Raw genomic sequence first — 16,105 nt, 5'->3', positions numbered from 1 at the left:
TCTCTGTTCCTCTGCATTCCTCAATGCCCTACCATTTACTTTGTATGTTCTATTTGGATTATTCCTGCCAAAATGTAGAACCTCACACTTCTCAGCATTAAACTCCATCTGCCAACATTCAGCCCATTCTTCTAACCAGCATAAATCTCCCTGCAAGCTTTGAAAATCCACCTCATTATCCACAACATATTAGTATCATCGGCATACTTACTAATCCAATTTACCACCCCATCATCCAGATCATTTATGTATATTACAAACAACATTGGGCCCAAAACAGATCCCAGAGGCACCCCACTAGTCACCGGCCTCCATCCCGATAAACAATTATCCACCACTACTCTCTGGCATCTCCCATCTAGCCACTGTTGAATCCATTTTATTACTCCAGCATTAATACCTAACGACCGAACCTTCTTAACTAACCTTCCATGTGGAACTTTGTCAAAGGCTTTGCTGAAGTCCATATAGACTACATCCACTGCCTTACCCTCGTCAACATTCCTCGTAACTTCTTCAAAAAATTCAATAAGGTTTGTCAAACATGACCTTCCACGCACAAATCCATGCTGGCTACTTCTAATCAGATCCCGTCTATCCAGATAATTATTAATACTATCTCTAAGAATACTTTCCATTAATTTACCCACCACTGATGTCAAACTGATAGGTCTATAATTGCTAGGCTTCCTTCTAGAACCCTTTTTAAACAATGGAACCACATGAGCAATACGCCAATCCTCCGGCACAATCCCCGTTTCTAATGACATATTAAAGATCTCCGTCAGAGTTCCTGCTATTTCTACACAAACTTCCCTCAAGGTCCTGGGGAATATCCTGTCAGGACCCGGAGATTTATCCACTTTTAAATTTCTTAAAAGCGCCAGTACCTCCACCTCTTTAATTGTCATAGGTTCCATAACTTCCTTACTTGTTTCCCACACCTTAGACAATTCAATATCCTTCTCCTTAGTGAATACCGAAGAGAAGAAATCATTCAAAATCTCTCCCATCTCCTTCGGTTCCACACATAGCTGACCACTCTGATTCTCTAAGGGGCCAATTTTATCCCTCACTATCCTCTTGCTTTTAATACAACTGTAGAAACCTTTCGGATTTACTTTCACCTTATTTGCCAAACCAACCTCGTATCTTTTTTTAGCTTTTCTAATCTCTTTCTTAAGATTCCTTTTACATTCTTTATATTCCTCGAGCAATTCCTTTACTCGATGCTGCCTATATCTATTGTAGACATCCCTCTTTTTCTGAACCAAATTTCTAATATCCCTTGAAAACCATGGTGCTCTCAAACCTTTAACCTTTCCTTTCACCCTAACAGGAACATAAAGATTCTGTACCCTCATAATTTCACCCTTAAATGACCTCCATTTCTCTATTACATCCTTCCCATAAAACAACTTGACCCAATCCACTCTCTCTAAATCCCTTCGCATTCCCTCAAAGTTAGCCTTTCTCCAATCAAAAATCTCAACTCTAGGTCCAGTCCTGTCCTTCTCCATAATTATATTGAAGCTAATGCTATTGTGATCACTGGATCCGAAGTGCTCCCCAACACATACATCTGTCAGCTGACCTATCGCATTCCCTAACAGGAGATCCAACACTGCCCCATCTCTAGTCGGTACTTCTATGTATTGTTGCAAAAAACTATCCTGCACACATTTCACAAACTCTAAACCATCCAGCCCTTTTACAGAATGAGCTTCCCAGTCTACGTGTGGAAAATTAAAATCTCCCACAATCACCACCTTGTGTTTGCTACAAATATCTGCTATCTCCTTACACATTTGCTCTTCCAACTCACGCGCCCCATTAGGTGGCCTATAATACACTCCTATCAGTGTTACTGCACCTTTCCCATTCTTCAATTCCACCCAAATGGTCTCCCTAGAGGAGCTCTCTAATCTATCCTTCCAAAGCACCGCCTTAAGATTTTCTCGGACAAGCAATGCAACACCTCCTCCTCTGGCCCCTCCTACTCTATCACACCTGAAGCAACTAAATCCAGGAATATTTAGTTGCCAATCACACCCTTCCTGCAACCATGTTTCACTAATAGCTACAACATCATAATTCCAGGTATCAATCCACGCTTTAAGCTCATCCACCTTTCTTACAATGCTCCTAGCATAAAAATAGATACATTTAAGATTCTCTCCATCTCCTCCTCTCTTTCCATCCCTAACAATGCATTCAAATTTATTATCCTTTTCTTTCTTCTCCCCTACGTCTTCGGGCTGAGCGCATCCCTTCTCCATCACCTGCCTTTCCTCCCTCACACACTGTCTATTTTCTTGCTCCACTGGTGAACTAACCTCCTCTCCCATAGTCTCCTCAAATAGTCTCCCGCCCCCCCCCCATCTTACTAGTTTAAAGTCCGCCCTGTAGCCCTAGCAAACCTCCCCGCTAGGATATTGGTCCCCCCACAATTCAAGTGTAACCCGTCCTTCTTGAACAGGTCACTCCTGCCCCAGAAGAGGTCCCAATGATCCAGAAACTTGAATCCCTGCCCCCTGCTCCAATCCCACAGCCACACATTCATCCTCCACCTAATTCTATTCCTACTCTCACTGTCGCGTGGCACAGGCAGTAATCCCGAGATTACTACCTTTGCGGTCCTTCTTCTTAACTGCCTTCCTAACTCCCTATACTCTCGTTTCAGGACCTCTTCCCCTTTCCTTCCTATGTCATTGGTACCTACATGTACCACGACCTCTGGCTCTTCACCCTCCCACTTCAGGATATCTTGGACGCGATCAGCAACGTCCCGAACCCTGGCACCAGGGAGGCAAATTACCATCCGGGACTCCCGGTCACCTCCACAGAAACGCCTGTCTGAGCCCCTGACTATTGAGTCCCTTATTACTATGGACCTCTTTCTTCTAACCCTACCCTTCTGAGCTACAGGGCTCTGTGCCGGAGGCTCGGCCACTGTCACTCCCACCGGGTAGGCTGTCCCCCCCAACAGTACTCAAACATGAGTACTTATTGTCAAGGGGTACAGCCACTGGGGTACTCTCTAGTACCTGCCTCTTCCCCTTCCTGACTGTAACCCACCTATCTGCCTCCCGTGGTCCTGGAGTGACCACCTGCCTGTAACTCCTCTCTATCACCTCCTCACTCTCCCTGACCAGGCGAAGGTCATCGAGCTGCAACTCCAGTTCCCTAACTCGGTCCCTCAGGAGCTGCAGTTCGGCGCACCTGGCGCAGATGTGGACATCCAGGAGGCTCGGAGACTCCAGGATCTCCCACATCCGACACCGAGAACAACAAGCTGCCCTCACACTCATACCTCCCAAATAACTGAAAATACAAGAACTAAAAGATAAGCCTACTGTGCCCTCTTCCGCCTAAGCCCTCTGAGCCCAAGCCCTACACTCTGCTCCCGGCGCACTCCACTGCCCGCAAACGAAGCTGCCCACTTCTTAAGGCGGCGTTCTTTATATATATTCCCTCCTTCCCGGGCCTCCTTCACGCGCCTGCGCAGTCCTGCCTCTCAGAACTCCGATCTGAGAAGCAATTGGACAATTTGAAAATGGCCGCTGCCGCACTTCCTCTCAAGCCTCGCTGTCCTCTTCCAAAAGAGAACTACCTCACTCAGTATCTCCTTTATATATCTTCCCTCCTTCCCGGGCCTCCTTCACGCGCCTGCGCAGTCCTGCCTCTCAAGAACTCCGATCTGAGAAGCAATTGGACAATTTGAAAATGGCCGCCACTGCACTTCCTCTCAAGCCTCGCTGTCCTCTTCCAAAAGAGAACTACCTCACTCAGTATCTCTTTTATATATCTTCCCTCCTTCCCGGGCCTCCTTCACGCGCCTGCGCAGTCCCACCTCTCAGAACTCTGATCTGAGAAGCAATTGGACAATTTGAAAATGGCCGCCGCCGCACTTCCTCTCAAGCCTCGCTGTCCTCTTCCAAAAGTCAACATTGGATGTATGACAACTCTGGCAGGGTTTGCAAGACATTACTTCCTATGAAGCGAAACCCATTAGTATGAACGGCAGTAATGTTTCACTACCAGATGAACTCAGTGCCTTCTATGCCCATTTTGAAAGAGAGAATATAACTACAGCTGTGAAGATCCCTGCTGCACCCTGTGACCTCTGGCTCAGAAGCCGATGTTAGGCTGTCTTTAAAGAGGGTGAACCCTCACAAGGCAGAGGGTCCCTACAGAGTACCTGGTAAGGTTCTGAAAACTTGTGCTAACCAACTGGCGGGAGTATTCAAGGACATTTTCAACTTCTCACTGTTATAGGCATCAGTTTCCACTTGTTTCATAAAGGCAACAATTATACCAGTGCCTAAGAAGAATAATGTGAGCTGCCTTAACGATGATCGCCCGGTAGCACTCACATCGATAGTGATGAAATGCTTTGAGAGGTTGATCATGACTAGACTGAACTCTTGCCTCAACAAGGACCTGAACCAATTGCTATTTGCCTATCACCACAACATGTCAATGGCAGATGTAATCTCAACGGCTCTTCACACGGGCTTAGACCACCTGGACAACACAAACACCTAAGTCAGGATGTTGCTCATTTACTATAGTTCAGCATTTAACACCATCATATCCACAATCCTGATTGATAAGTTACAGAACTTGGGCCTCTCTACTTCCCTTGCAATTGGATCCTCAACTTCCTAACCAGAAGACCACAATCTGTGCAGATTGGTGATAACATATCCTCCTCGCTGATGATCAACACTGGTGCACCTCAGGGGAGTGTACTTAGCCCACTGCTCTACTCTCTCTATACCCATGACTCTGTGGCTAGGCATAGCTCAAATACCAACTAAAAATTTGCTGATGATACAACCATTTTTGGTAGAATCTCAGATGGAGACGAGAGGGTGTACAGGAGCGAGATATACCAACTAGTGGAGTGATGCCGCAGTAACAACCTGGCAATCAATGTCGGTAAGACAAAAGAGCTGATTGTGGACTTCAGGAAGAAAAAGGAATACATATCAATCCTCATAGAGGGGTCAGAAGTGGAGAGAGTGAGCAGCTTCAAATTCCTGAGTGTCAAGATCTCTGAGGACCTAACCTGGTCCCAACATATCGATGCAGCTATAAAGAAGGCAAGACAGCAACTATATTCATTTGGAGTTTGAAGAGATTTGGTATGTCAACAAAAACACTCAAAAACTTATATAGATGTACCATGGAGAGCATTCTGGCAGGCTGCATCACTGTCTGGTATGGAGGGAGGGAGGGGGCTACTGCGCAGGTTTGAAAGAAGCTGCAGGGGAGATTGATCACAGAATAGGTTTAGAAAGGTGAGCAGAACACCTGGGTTGAAGGACCAGCATTGTGCTGAACTGTTCTATGTTATAATCTGGCCAAATGTGAGGTATTGCACTTTGGAAGATCACACAAAGTACAGCACCATCTTTAGTCAGCTCCATTTTAGGTACTAGCCTATAAAGTACCTAGAACATCTTCAAGAACATTTTCAACCTCTCACTGCTAGGGGTGGAATGAAAGGCAGTGTCTATTATTAAGGACCTCCAGCATCCAGGGCATGCCCTTTGATCATTGTTACCAACAGTCAGGAGGTACAGAAACCTGAAGGCACACACTCAGCAATTCAGGAACAGCTTCTTACCCTCTGCCATCCGATTTCTGAATGGACATTGAACCCGTGAACACTACTTCACTTTTTAAATATATATTATTTATGTTTTTGAACATTTTTTAATCTATTCAATATATGTATACTGAAATTAATTAATTTGATTATTTATTATTATGTATTCTAACATTATTATGTATTGAATTGAACGGTTGCTGCTAAGTTCACAAAATTTCACAAAACTTGTTGGTGATAATAAACCTGATTCTGATTCTTCTCTCTCTTTTTATATTAGCATTGACATCCCTCGTCAGCCACAATTACCATTTGAGTGCTTCTTCATTTTTGGAATATATCCTACTCCTTCCTCACTTTTCCCAGAAACAAGCCATTGCTGCTCTGCTGTCATCCCTGCTACTGTAAATTTTATGGACTGTTAGGTGGTCTATAACTTAGCACCATTAACATGGTCATACCTTTCGTATAACTCAGTTTCACCTACAATACCTCACTAGACAATTTTTCCAGACAGCTTGGACTCCAATAACCCAATATCCCATTCTGCATCAGCACTGTTAGCGATCCAGCTACTAATAGTGTGCTGTACTTTATGTGTGATCTTCCAAAGTGCAATACCTCACATTTGGCCAGATTATAACACAGAACAGTTCAGCATGATGCTTGTTCTTCAGTCCAGGTGTTCTGCTCACCTTTCTAAACCTATTCTGTGATCAATCTCCTATACAGCCCATAACCCTCCATTTTAGAAAACATAGAACTCCATCATATACTCCATTTGCCATTTCTCTGCCCATATCTGCAAATGATCTATATGCCATTATATCCTTGGCATTCCTCTGGTATTAGCTAGTTTATCATTGTCACATGTATTGAGATGCAGTGAAAAGCTTGTCTTGTATTTTGTTCATACAGATCAGATCTTTTACATAGTAGTGAGGCAGAACAAGATAAAACAATAGAAATGCAGAATACAGATGAAGGACAGTCTTAAGGGACTCTACGGATTTATTAAGAGCAAAAGGATTGCAAAGGACAAAATTGGTCCTCTTGAAGATATGAATGGTAATCTATACATGGAGCCAAAAGAGATGGGGAAATCTTAAATAGATTTTTTGCATCTGTAATTACTCAGGAGACGGACATAGAGTCTATAGAAGTGAGGCAAAGCAGCAGTGAATTCCTTACCCTATACAGATTATAGAACAGGAGATTTTGGAATCTCGAGGCCAATTAGGGTCGATAATTTCCCCAGGCTCTGAAAAGGATGTCCCTTGGACCCTGTGGGAAGCAAGTACAGAAATTGCAGGAGCCCTAGCAGAGATGTTTAAATCATCCTTTGCGACAGGGAAGGTACTAGAGGATTGGAGGATAGCTAATGTTGTTTCACTGTTTCAGAAATTCTCTAAAAATAAATCAGGAGCCTAACACCAGTAGTGGGAAGGTTATTGGAAGGTATTCTAAGGGACCAGATATATGAGTATTTGGATAGACAGGGACTGCACAGGGATTGTTAGCATGGCTTTGTGCATGGTAGGTTGTATCTAAGCAATCTCATAGGGTATGTCAAGGAAGTTACTAGGAAAGTTGATGAAGGCAAGGCAGTGGATGTTACCTACATGGACGTTAGCAAGGCATTTCACAAGGTCCTGCATGGGAGGTTGGTCAAGAAGGTTCAATCGCTTGGCATTCAAAATGAGTTTTTAAATTGGATTAGGCATTAGCTTTGTGGGAGAAACCAGTGATGAGAAGTAGATGGTTGCTTCTCCGAGTGGAGGCCTGCAACTAGAGATGTGCTGCAAGGATCAGTGTTGGGTCCATTGCTGTCTGTCATCTCTATCAATGATCTGGATAATAATGTGATTAATTTGCAGATTATACCAATTTTGGGTGTATAATGGACATCAGGGAAGACTATCAGAGCTTGGAGCGGAATCTTGACCAGCTAGAAAAATGGGCTGAAAAATGACAGACGGAATTTAATGCGAAGTGCTGCACTTCAGTAGGATCAACCAGGGTAGATTTTATATTGTGAATGGTAAGGCACTGAGGACTGCAGTAGAACAAAGGGATCTAGGAATACAGGTCCATGACTCATCTGACATGGCAACAAAAGTAGGTGGGATTGTAAAGAAAACTTTTGGCATATTGGCCTTCTTAAATCAAAGTATTGAGTACAGGAGATAGGATGTTTTGTTGAAGTTGTAGAAGAGGCCTAAGTTGGAGGATTGTGTGCAGCTTTGGTCATCTACCCACAGTAAAAATGTAAAGAAGTTTGAAAGAATACAGAGAGAATTTACAAGGATGTTGTCAGGGCTGGAGGACCTGAGTTATAAGGAAAAATTGTATAAGTTACTACTTTTTCCTTGGAACTTAAGACGAATGAGGAGACATCTGATAGAAATTATGCAAAATTATGAGGGGAATAGAGAGGGTAAATGCAAGCAGGTCTTTTCCACTGAAGTTGAGACTACAACTAGAAGTCTTGGGTAAAGGTGAAAGGTGAAAAGTTGAAGGGGAACATGAGGGAAAACTTCCTCACTCAGTGAGAGTGTGGAATGAGCTGCCACCACAAGTAGTGCATGCAAGCTCAATTTCAATGTTTGTGAGAAGTTTAGATAGGTACATGGATGGCAGGAGGCATGGAGGGCTATGGTCTGGGTGCAGGTCGATAGGAATAGGCAGTTTAACTGGTTCTGCATGGAATAGATGGACCAAATGACCAGTTTCTGTGCTTTGACTCTGAGTTACAGTTACACTTAGCTTCCAGTTGTTACACTGACAGTAATAACATTTATACTACATTAACAACAATGTCACCAATCTTTATATGTACTTACTAACTCAACAACCCATATTTTCAGCTAGGTCTATAAGCCCCAATAACCATTCCTCTCAGTCTTCTGGCAAGCCAATTGAAGGTTGTATTTGATATTTTTTCTTGGATCAAACAAGGCTGAGTGGAGAGCCTGATATACTGTACCTAATTTTGACAGGCAGGGATCGGGCAGACAGTGGACGTAGAGGTGCTCACAATATTTTTCAGTATTTAGGTGAGAGCTTGAAACTATGACTTAACATGGGAAACTGGGATTATCTGCAACTGATCTGTATCCCATCATATTCTTTGCCAGTCTTATACACTATCCACAACACCACCAAACTTCTGATCATCTGCAAATTTACTCACCCACCATTCTACAATTTCATCCAGGTCATGTCTATACAGAGGTCCCAGTACAGATCTCTGCAGAACACCACTAATGACAGCTCTTCACTGGATCTGGTCAAAGGTTTCCCTTTGACCACCACTCTCGATGGGCAAGCTACTTCTGAATCCAATTCTTCATTGATCTCATGCATCTTAATTGAATAGAATTGAATGAATTGAATTGAATGACCTTTATTGTCATTATACATAGGTACAATGACACTCTGTTTAGCTTCCTCTCAGGCAATTAAATAAAGCAGTAGATAAAAACAAGACAGTAATTAATCTTCTGGTTGAGTCTCCCATCAGGGACCTTGTCAAATGCCCTACTAAACTCCATGTAGACAACATCCACCACTCTATCTCCTTCAGTCACCCTCATCACCTAGTCAAAAGTCTTGATCCAATTAGAAAGATATGACTTGCCCTGTACAAAGTTATGCTGGCTCTCCCTAATTAGGTCTTGCTCATAAATCCTATCTCTAAGAATTCTCTGCAGTAACATCTCTACTACTGACATGAAACTCACTGGTCTATAGTTTCCAGGATTATCCCTTATTCTCTTCTTGAATAATGGAACAATATTAATTACTCACCAATCAGTCCTCCGAGACCTCACCTCTGGCTACAGAACACAAAGTTATTGGAAAATACCCCACACATCTTTTTTCTTGCCTCTCTCAATAATCTGGGTTATATCCCATCAGGTCTGGGGGCTTATACACCTTAACATTCTTCAAGAGGCCCAATCCTCCTCCCTTACCTCAAAATGTCCTAACATATTAATACTCTTGGGACTGATCTCGCTATCCTCCACATTCTTCTTCTTGGCAAACACTGATTTAAAGTACTCACTATGGACCTCACCCACATCCTTTGCATCCAAACAAATGTTCCCCTCTTTATCCTTGAGTAAATTATTCCACTTCCTGAGGTATCCTCAGCCAGGGCTGGAATCGGACACCGAGCTGAGAGGCAGATAGAGCTGTGTACCTTGAATATCTGATATTGAGTCAGGAATCTCCAACAGACGGTTTTCATGACAGTCAAGTACAGTCAGGTTCTGGAGTAGCCCAATCGTTGATGGCAAAAACTCAATTTCATTGTTCTCAAGATACAATTCCTTCAGTTTCTGCAAACAGAAAGAATGAGTTTAGGATGCAGTTTGATTGAATGTGGCTTCTGCAATAAGAAGCATTGCTATGCTTTCTTCTCTTTTCTAACATGGAAAACTTAGGGAAGCTTCATTGTGATATCCACTGAGGTACAGCTAAAAACGACTTGCATATTATCCATACAGATTAATTCATTACTACATTACATTGTGGCAATACAAGGTAAGACAAGAACAGAATACAGAATAAAGTGTTACAAAGTTGTTCAAAGAACATTTATTATCAAAGTATGTATATCATATACTACCTTGGAATTTATCTTCTTGCAGGTAGCCACAAAGCAAAGAAATACAACAGAGCCCATTAAAAAACCCATACAACAAAGACTGGCAAACACCCAAGATTATAAAAAATAAATCATGCAAAGAATAAATAAAAGTTAAATAACACAGAGAACATGAACTTAGGGAGTCCTCAAACATGATTCCATAACCATAGAATTAGTTCAACGTTGCAGCCAGTCCAGGAACCTGATGGTTGCAGGCCACAATCAAGGAGCCAGTAACAGATGAAGTGCCTTGCAGATAAACAGAAGGAGAAAAGTCACAATGAGGTAGATCATGAGATTGTCCATCTTATTCTACCAGGGAAGCATTCAATAGTCTTTCATCAGTGCATTAGAAGCTGTCCTTGAGCCTGGTGTACATGCTTTCTGTTTTATTTTTGTCCTTCGCCTCCCTATGGTGTGCTAAACATGTGCTACAAAATGCACTGAAGCCCATTTGAGTCCTCCCTCAACCAATGGTGGTTGTGGGCATGTTTGTAGGCTTCTCTTCTACTCCTTACCACTTTCTCGATCTCTGGAAACAGCTATCCATTGATGTCATTTACAAATTTACTGACTCTCACAGTTATCTTGACTATACTAGTTCTAGGCTTTAGAGTAGTTTACATGGTTGGCACAACATTTTGGGCTGAAGGGCCTGTAATGTACTGTATATTTCTATGTTCTATGTTTTATACTTCTTCCCACCCTGTCACATGTAAAAGTGCTATCTCTTCTCTTAGTTCCTCTATGTCTGCCACACTTGTTCTTAGGATGAGGTTTTCCTTTCAAGAACATTCTCTTTTTTCAACTTTGAGGGTTTCCCTTCCACCACCATTGATACTGCCTTCACCCACATTTCCTCCATTTCCCACACAGCTACCCTTACCCTCCTACTCTCTTTACAGGGATAGGATTGCCCTTATCCTTACCTACCAATCCACAAGCCTCCGTATTCATTATATCATTCTTCATAACTTTTGCCATTTCCAAGGGAATCCTATCAGTAAACAGGACACATGCTGTACCTGCCACTGCACCTCTTCCCTCATTCCATTCAGGACCTCAAACAGTCCTTCCATAGGAGAAGAATTAGGCTATTCAACCCATCAGGTTTGCTCCACCATTCAATCATGGCTGATGTGTTACCCCTCTCAAACTCATTCTCCTGCCTTCCCCCTCGTAAACTTTGACACCCTGAGTAATGAAGAACCTATCTGCCTCCCTTTTAAATATACTCAATTACTTGGCCTCCAAGCCACAGTTTGTGGCTATGAATTCCACAGATTCATTACCGCTAGGCTAAAGAAATTCCTTTTCATCCTCTGTTCTAAAGGGATGTCCTCTCTAGTGCTCTCTAGTCATAATGCCCCCACTATAGGAAACATCCTCCCCACATCCACTCTATCTAGGCCTTTCAATATTCGATAGGTTTCAATGAAGTCCCTCCTCATTCTTCTAAACTTCAGCAAGTACAGACCCAAAGTTATCAAACGCTCCTAATACATTAAGATTAGATTAGATTTGATTCAACTTTATTGTCATTGTGCTGAGTACAGATACAAAGCCAAATGAAATGCAGTTAGCATCTAACCAGAAATGCAAAGAATAGTGTTATTTACAAAATAACTGCAAATAAAAAGTAAGTGCTATAGCACACAAATATAAAAGTACTGAGACAGTACAATATGGGTGCAATACTGCTTAGCGCTGTGATGTGAGGTTCTGCAGGGTCACAGCCTCAGGGAAGAAGCTCTTCCTGTGCCTGCTGGTGTGGGAGCAGAGGCTCCTGCAGTGCCTACCAGATGGAAGCAGAGTAAAAAGTCCATGGTTAGGGTGAGATGCATCCTTGATAATGCTTTTTGCCCTGCCCAGGCAGCGTTTATGGTAGATGTTCTCAATGGTGGGCAATTGGGTGCCTATAATCCGCAGTTCAGTTTTCACTACACGCTGGAGTGCTTTGCTGTCCGATACGGGACAATTGCTATACCACACTGAGATGCAGTTGGTGAGTATGCTCTCAATGGTACAGTGGTTAATCCAATCATTCTAGGAATTCTCATGAATATTGTCTGGACCTGCTCCAATGCCAGCACATCTTTTCTTAGCTAAGGAACCCAAAACTGCTCACAATACTCCAGCAGCAATCTGACCAATGCCCTTATACAGCTCCAGAATTATATCCTTGCTGTTATATTCCAGTCCTCTCAAAATGAATGCTAATATCATAACTTCCTTAGCACTGTTTCAACCTGTAAGTTAACGTTTACAGAATCCTGCAGAAGGAATCTCAAGTCCCTTCACACTTCTGATCTTTGAATTTTCTTCACATTTAGAAAATCGTCTATGTCTTTATTCCTTCTATCAAAGTGCATGACCATATTTCATCTGCCACTTCCTTGACCATTCTCCTGATCGGTCTACCTCATTCTGCAGACTCGCTGCTTCCTCAACATTACTTGCCCCTCCAACTATCTATGTATCGTCTACAACTTGGCCACAAAACCATCAATTCTGTCATCCAAATCACGGACATATATCTAAAAAGAATTGGTAGCAACAATAATCTCTGTGGAACACCACCAGACACCAGCAGCCAACCTGAAAAGTCTTCCTGAATTCCTTTATTAGTATGGACAGAGAAATGGCTGATTTGCCTCCTTCTAACCAGCCAATAGAACCATAGAACATTACAGCACAGAAACAGGCCCTTTGGCCCTTCTTGGCTGTGCTGAACTATTTTTCTGCCTAGTCCCACTGACCTGCACCTGGTCCATATCCTCCAAACTCCTCTCATCCATATACCTGTCCAAGTTTTTCTTAAATGTCAAAAGTGAGCCCGCATTCACCACTTTATCTGGCAGCTCATTCCACACTCCCACCACTCTGTGTGAAGAAGCCCCCCCGCAATGTTCCCTTTAAACATTTCCCCCTTCACTCTTAACCCATGTACTCTGGTTTTTTTCTCCCCTAGCCTCAGTGGAAAAAGCCTGCTTGCATTCACTCTATCTATACCCATCATAATTTTATATACCTCTATCAAATCTCCCCTCATTCTTCTACGTTACAGGGAATAAAGTCCTAACCTATTCAACCTTTCTCTGTAACTCAGTTTCTCAAGTCCTGGCAACATCCTTGTAAACCTTCTCTGCACTCTTTCAACATTATTAATATCCTTCCTGTAATTAGGTGACCAAAACTGTTCACAATACTCCAAATTTGGCCTCACCAATGTCTTATACAACCTTGTGGTGACCCACTTTCTGCGCAGGCCAACTGGCTCACAAACAGCCAGTGCGCAGGGGGAGACTTTGGTAATGCACCTCTGATGTCATTTCTGCCCGGAGAGGGCGGGCGCTAGGGATTTAAATGCCAGCGCCGCGAAGTTTGAATAAACTAGTCTCGAAATGACTTACCAACTACGTGTTGTTATTTCAGAGCTGTGTGTAGCACGTCGCTACATTGGTGACCCCAACGGTCCAAACGGGATTTGGACCAAAGATGACCGACTCTTCAGCTGTTCACACAGTTTCACTAAAACTGCCAACTTTCTGTTTGCTGCGACCATGTGTGTGGTTTAGCCAAGCAGAAGCCCAGTTCCAGATTCGGCAGATATCCTCTGATTCCACGCGTTACTACCACGTGGTGAGCACCTTTGACCAGGAGACGGCCTCCCAGGTTGCGGATTTCATACAGTCGCCCCCGGAAGAAGGCAAATATGAAGCATTCAAAGCGCTGCTCATTGGGACCCTTGGCCTCTCACACCGTGAGCGAGGTGCCCACCTGCTTCACCTGGACGGTTTGGGAGACAGACTACCGTCAGCATTGATGAACGAGATGCTGTCCCTGGCTGACGGACACAAGCCCTGCCTCATGTTTGAGCAAGCGTTCTCAGAGCAACTGCCCCAGGACATACATCTGCTGCTGGCTGACGCAGATTTCAGCGACCCCCAGAAGGTGGCAGCCCGGGCAGAGGTGTTGTGGAAAGCCAAGAGGGAAAGCGTGGCGTCTGTCGGTCAGATTACCAGGCCACATGCCCAACAGCAGACCAGACCAGGCCCGGCAGGGGGGCGCACACAACACAGAGGCAGGAGTGAGGAGGCCAGTGAACAGTGGTGTTTCTAACACCAGCGGTGGGGCACAAAAGCTTGCCGTTGTCGCCCGCCCTGCAAGGGCCAGGGCCAGGGCCAGCTGCCGCTAATGACTATGGTGGCTGGCCACCAGGACAGCCTCTTGTACGTCTGGGACAAACAGTCGGGATGCCGCTTTTTGGTTGACACCGGAGCAGAAATCAGTGTCTTGACCCCGACGGGGTATGACACCCGCAACAGGAAACCAGGACCCACCCCAAGGGCCGCAAACAGCAGCACGATACGGACCTATGGCACCCGCACAGTGCAGCTGCAGTTCAGCGTCAGCTGGTTCACGTGGGACTTCACACTGGCCACGGTGGCCCAACCACTCCTGGGGTTGGACTTCTTGCGAGCTCACAGCCTGCTGGTTGACTTACAAGGGAAAAGACTGGTACACGCCGAGATTTTCCAGACGTTCTCCCTGAGTGAAGCCAAGTTGCCGGCCCCACACCTGGACTCCATCACGCTGTCGGAGAACAAATTCACCAGAATCCTGGCGGACTTTCCATCGATTCTGGCAACGTAGTTCACGGCAGCCATGCCCAGACACGGGGTACAGCTCCACATTCCGACCCAAGGACCACCCCTCCACGCCCGCACATGAAGTCTCCCCCCAGAAAAGCTCCGCCTGGTGAAGGAGGAGTTCAAGAGGATGGAGGAATTGGGGATCGTACGGAGGTCCGACAGCCCATGGGCCTCCCCCCTGCACATGGTGCCCAAAGCAACCGGGGGTTGGAGACCATGCGGTGACTATTGCAGACTGAACGAGGCTACTACTCCAGATCACTACCCTGTGCTGCACATACAGGACTTTGCAGCAAACCTGCACGGGGCAAGAATCTTTTCCAAAATAGACCTCGTCCGGGGATATCATCAAATCCCAGTGCACCCTGAAGACAATCCCCAAAACAGCACTCATCACCCTGTTCGGCCTGTTCGAGTTCCTCCGAATGCTGCACAGATGCTCCAGCGGCTAATGGACACAGTGGGACATGACCTGGACTTTGCATTCATCTATTTGGACGACATCCTTATAGCCAGTAGTTGTCGTCAGGAGCATCTGTCCCACCTCCGCCAGCTCTACTCCCGCCTGAGTGATTTCGGCCTCACGAGCAACCCGACCAAATGCCAGTTTAGTCTCAATACCATCGACTTCCTGGGACACAGGATTACCAAAGAAGGGGCAACACCTCTGCCCACCAAGGTAGACACAATCCGCCACTTTGCCCGGCCCAACACGGTCAAAGGCCTGCAGGAGTTCGTTGGTATGGTGAACTTCTACCACCATTTCCTCCCCTCAGCAGCCCGTATCATGCACCCTTTGTACACCCTGATGTCGGGTAAAGGCAAGGACATTACTTGGGTTGAGGAAGCCGCGGCCGCTTTCGTTAAAGCCAAGAAAGCCTTGGCAGATGCCGTGATGCTGGTGCACCCAGAATGGACAATCCGACTGCCCTCATGGTGGACGCATCCAACACAGCAGTCGGTGGGGTGCAGGAGCAGCTCATCGAGGGGCGCTGGCAACCCCTGGCATTCTTCAGCAAGCACCTACGACCACCCAAACTCAAGTACAGTGCTTTCGACCGGGAGCTGTTGACACTGTATCTGGCAATCCGGCATCTCAGGTACTTCTTAGAAGGCAGGCTGTTCACCGTGTTCACGGACCACAAACCGTTGACCTTCGCATTCATGAAGGTGTCC

General features: G+C 44.8%; 1 protein-coding gene across 6 annotated transcripts in view; it reads right to left on the bottom strand.

The window, feature by feature from the left end:
- The window catches only part of LOC132406000 (leucine-rich repeat and IQ domain-containing protein 4-like), a 155,712-nt gene that overhangs the window by 98,970 nt on the left and 40,637 nt on the right, over positions 1-16,105 (bottom strand). For all 6 annotated transcript variants that reach the window (XM_059991131.1, XM_059991145.1, XM_059991114.1 and 3 more), the window contains exon 4: positions 9,825-9,963. In XM_059991131.1, coding sequence (XP_059847114.1) covers positions 9,825-9,963 — 139 coding nt within the window. The remainder of the gene's footprint in view (positions 1-9,824; positions 9,964-16,105) is intronic.

Source organism: Hypanus sabinus, chromosome 2 (assembly GCF_030144855.1).
Source record: "Hypanus sabinus isolate sHypSab1 chromosome 2, sHypSab1.hap1, whole genome shotgun sequence".
Classification (NCBI taxonomy): Eukaryota; Metazoa; Chordata; class Chondrichthyes; order Myliobatiformes; family Dasyatidae; genus Hypanus; species Hypanus sabinus.
Note: the sequence above shows the minus strand (reverse complement) of the source record. Positions and strands in the feature narration are given on the sequence as shown.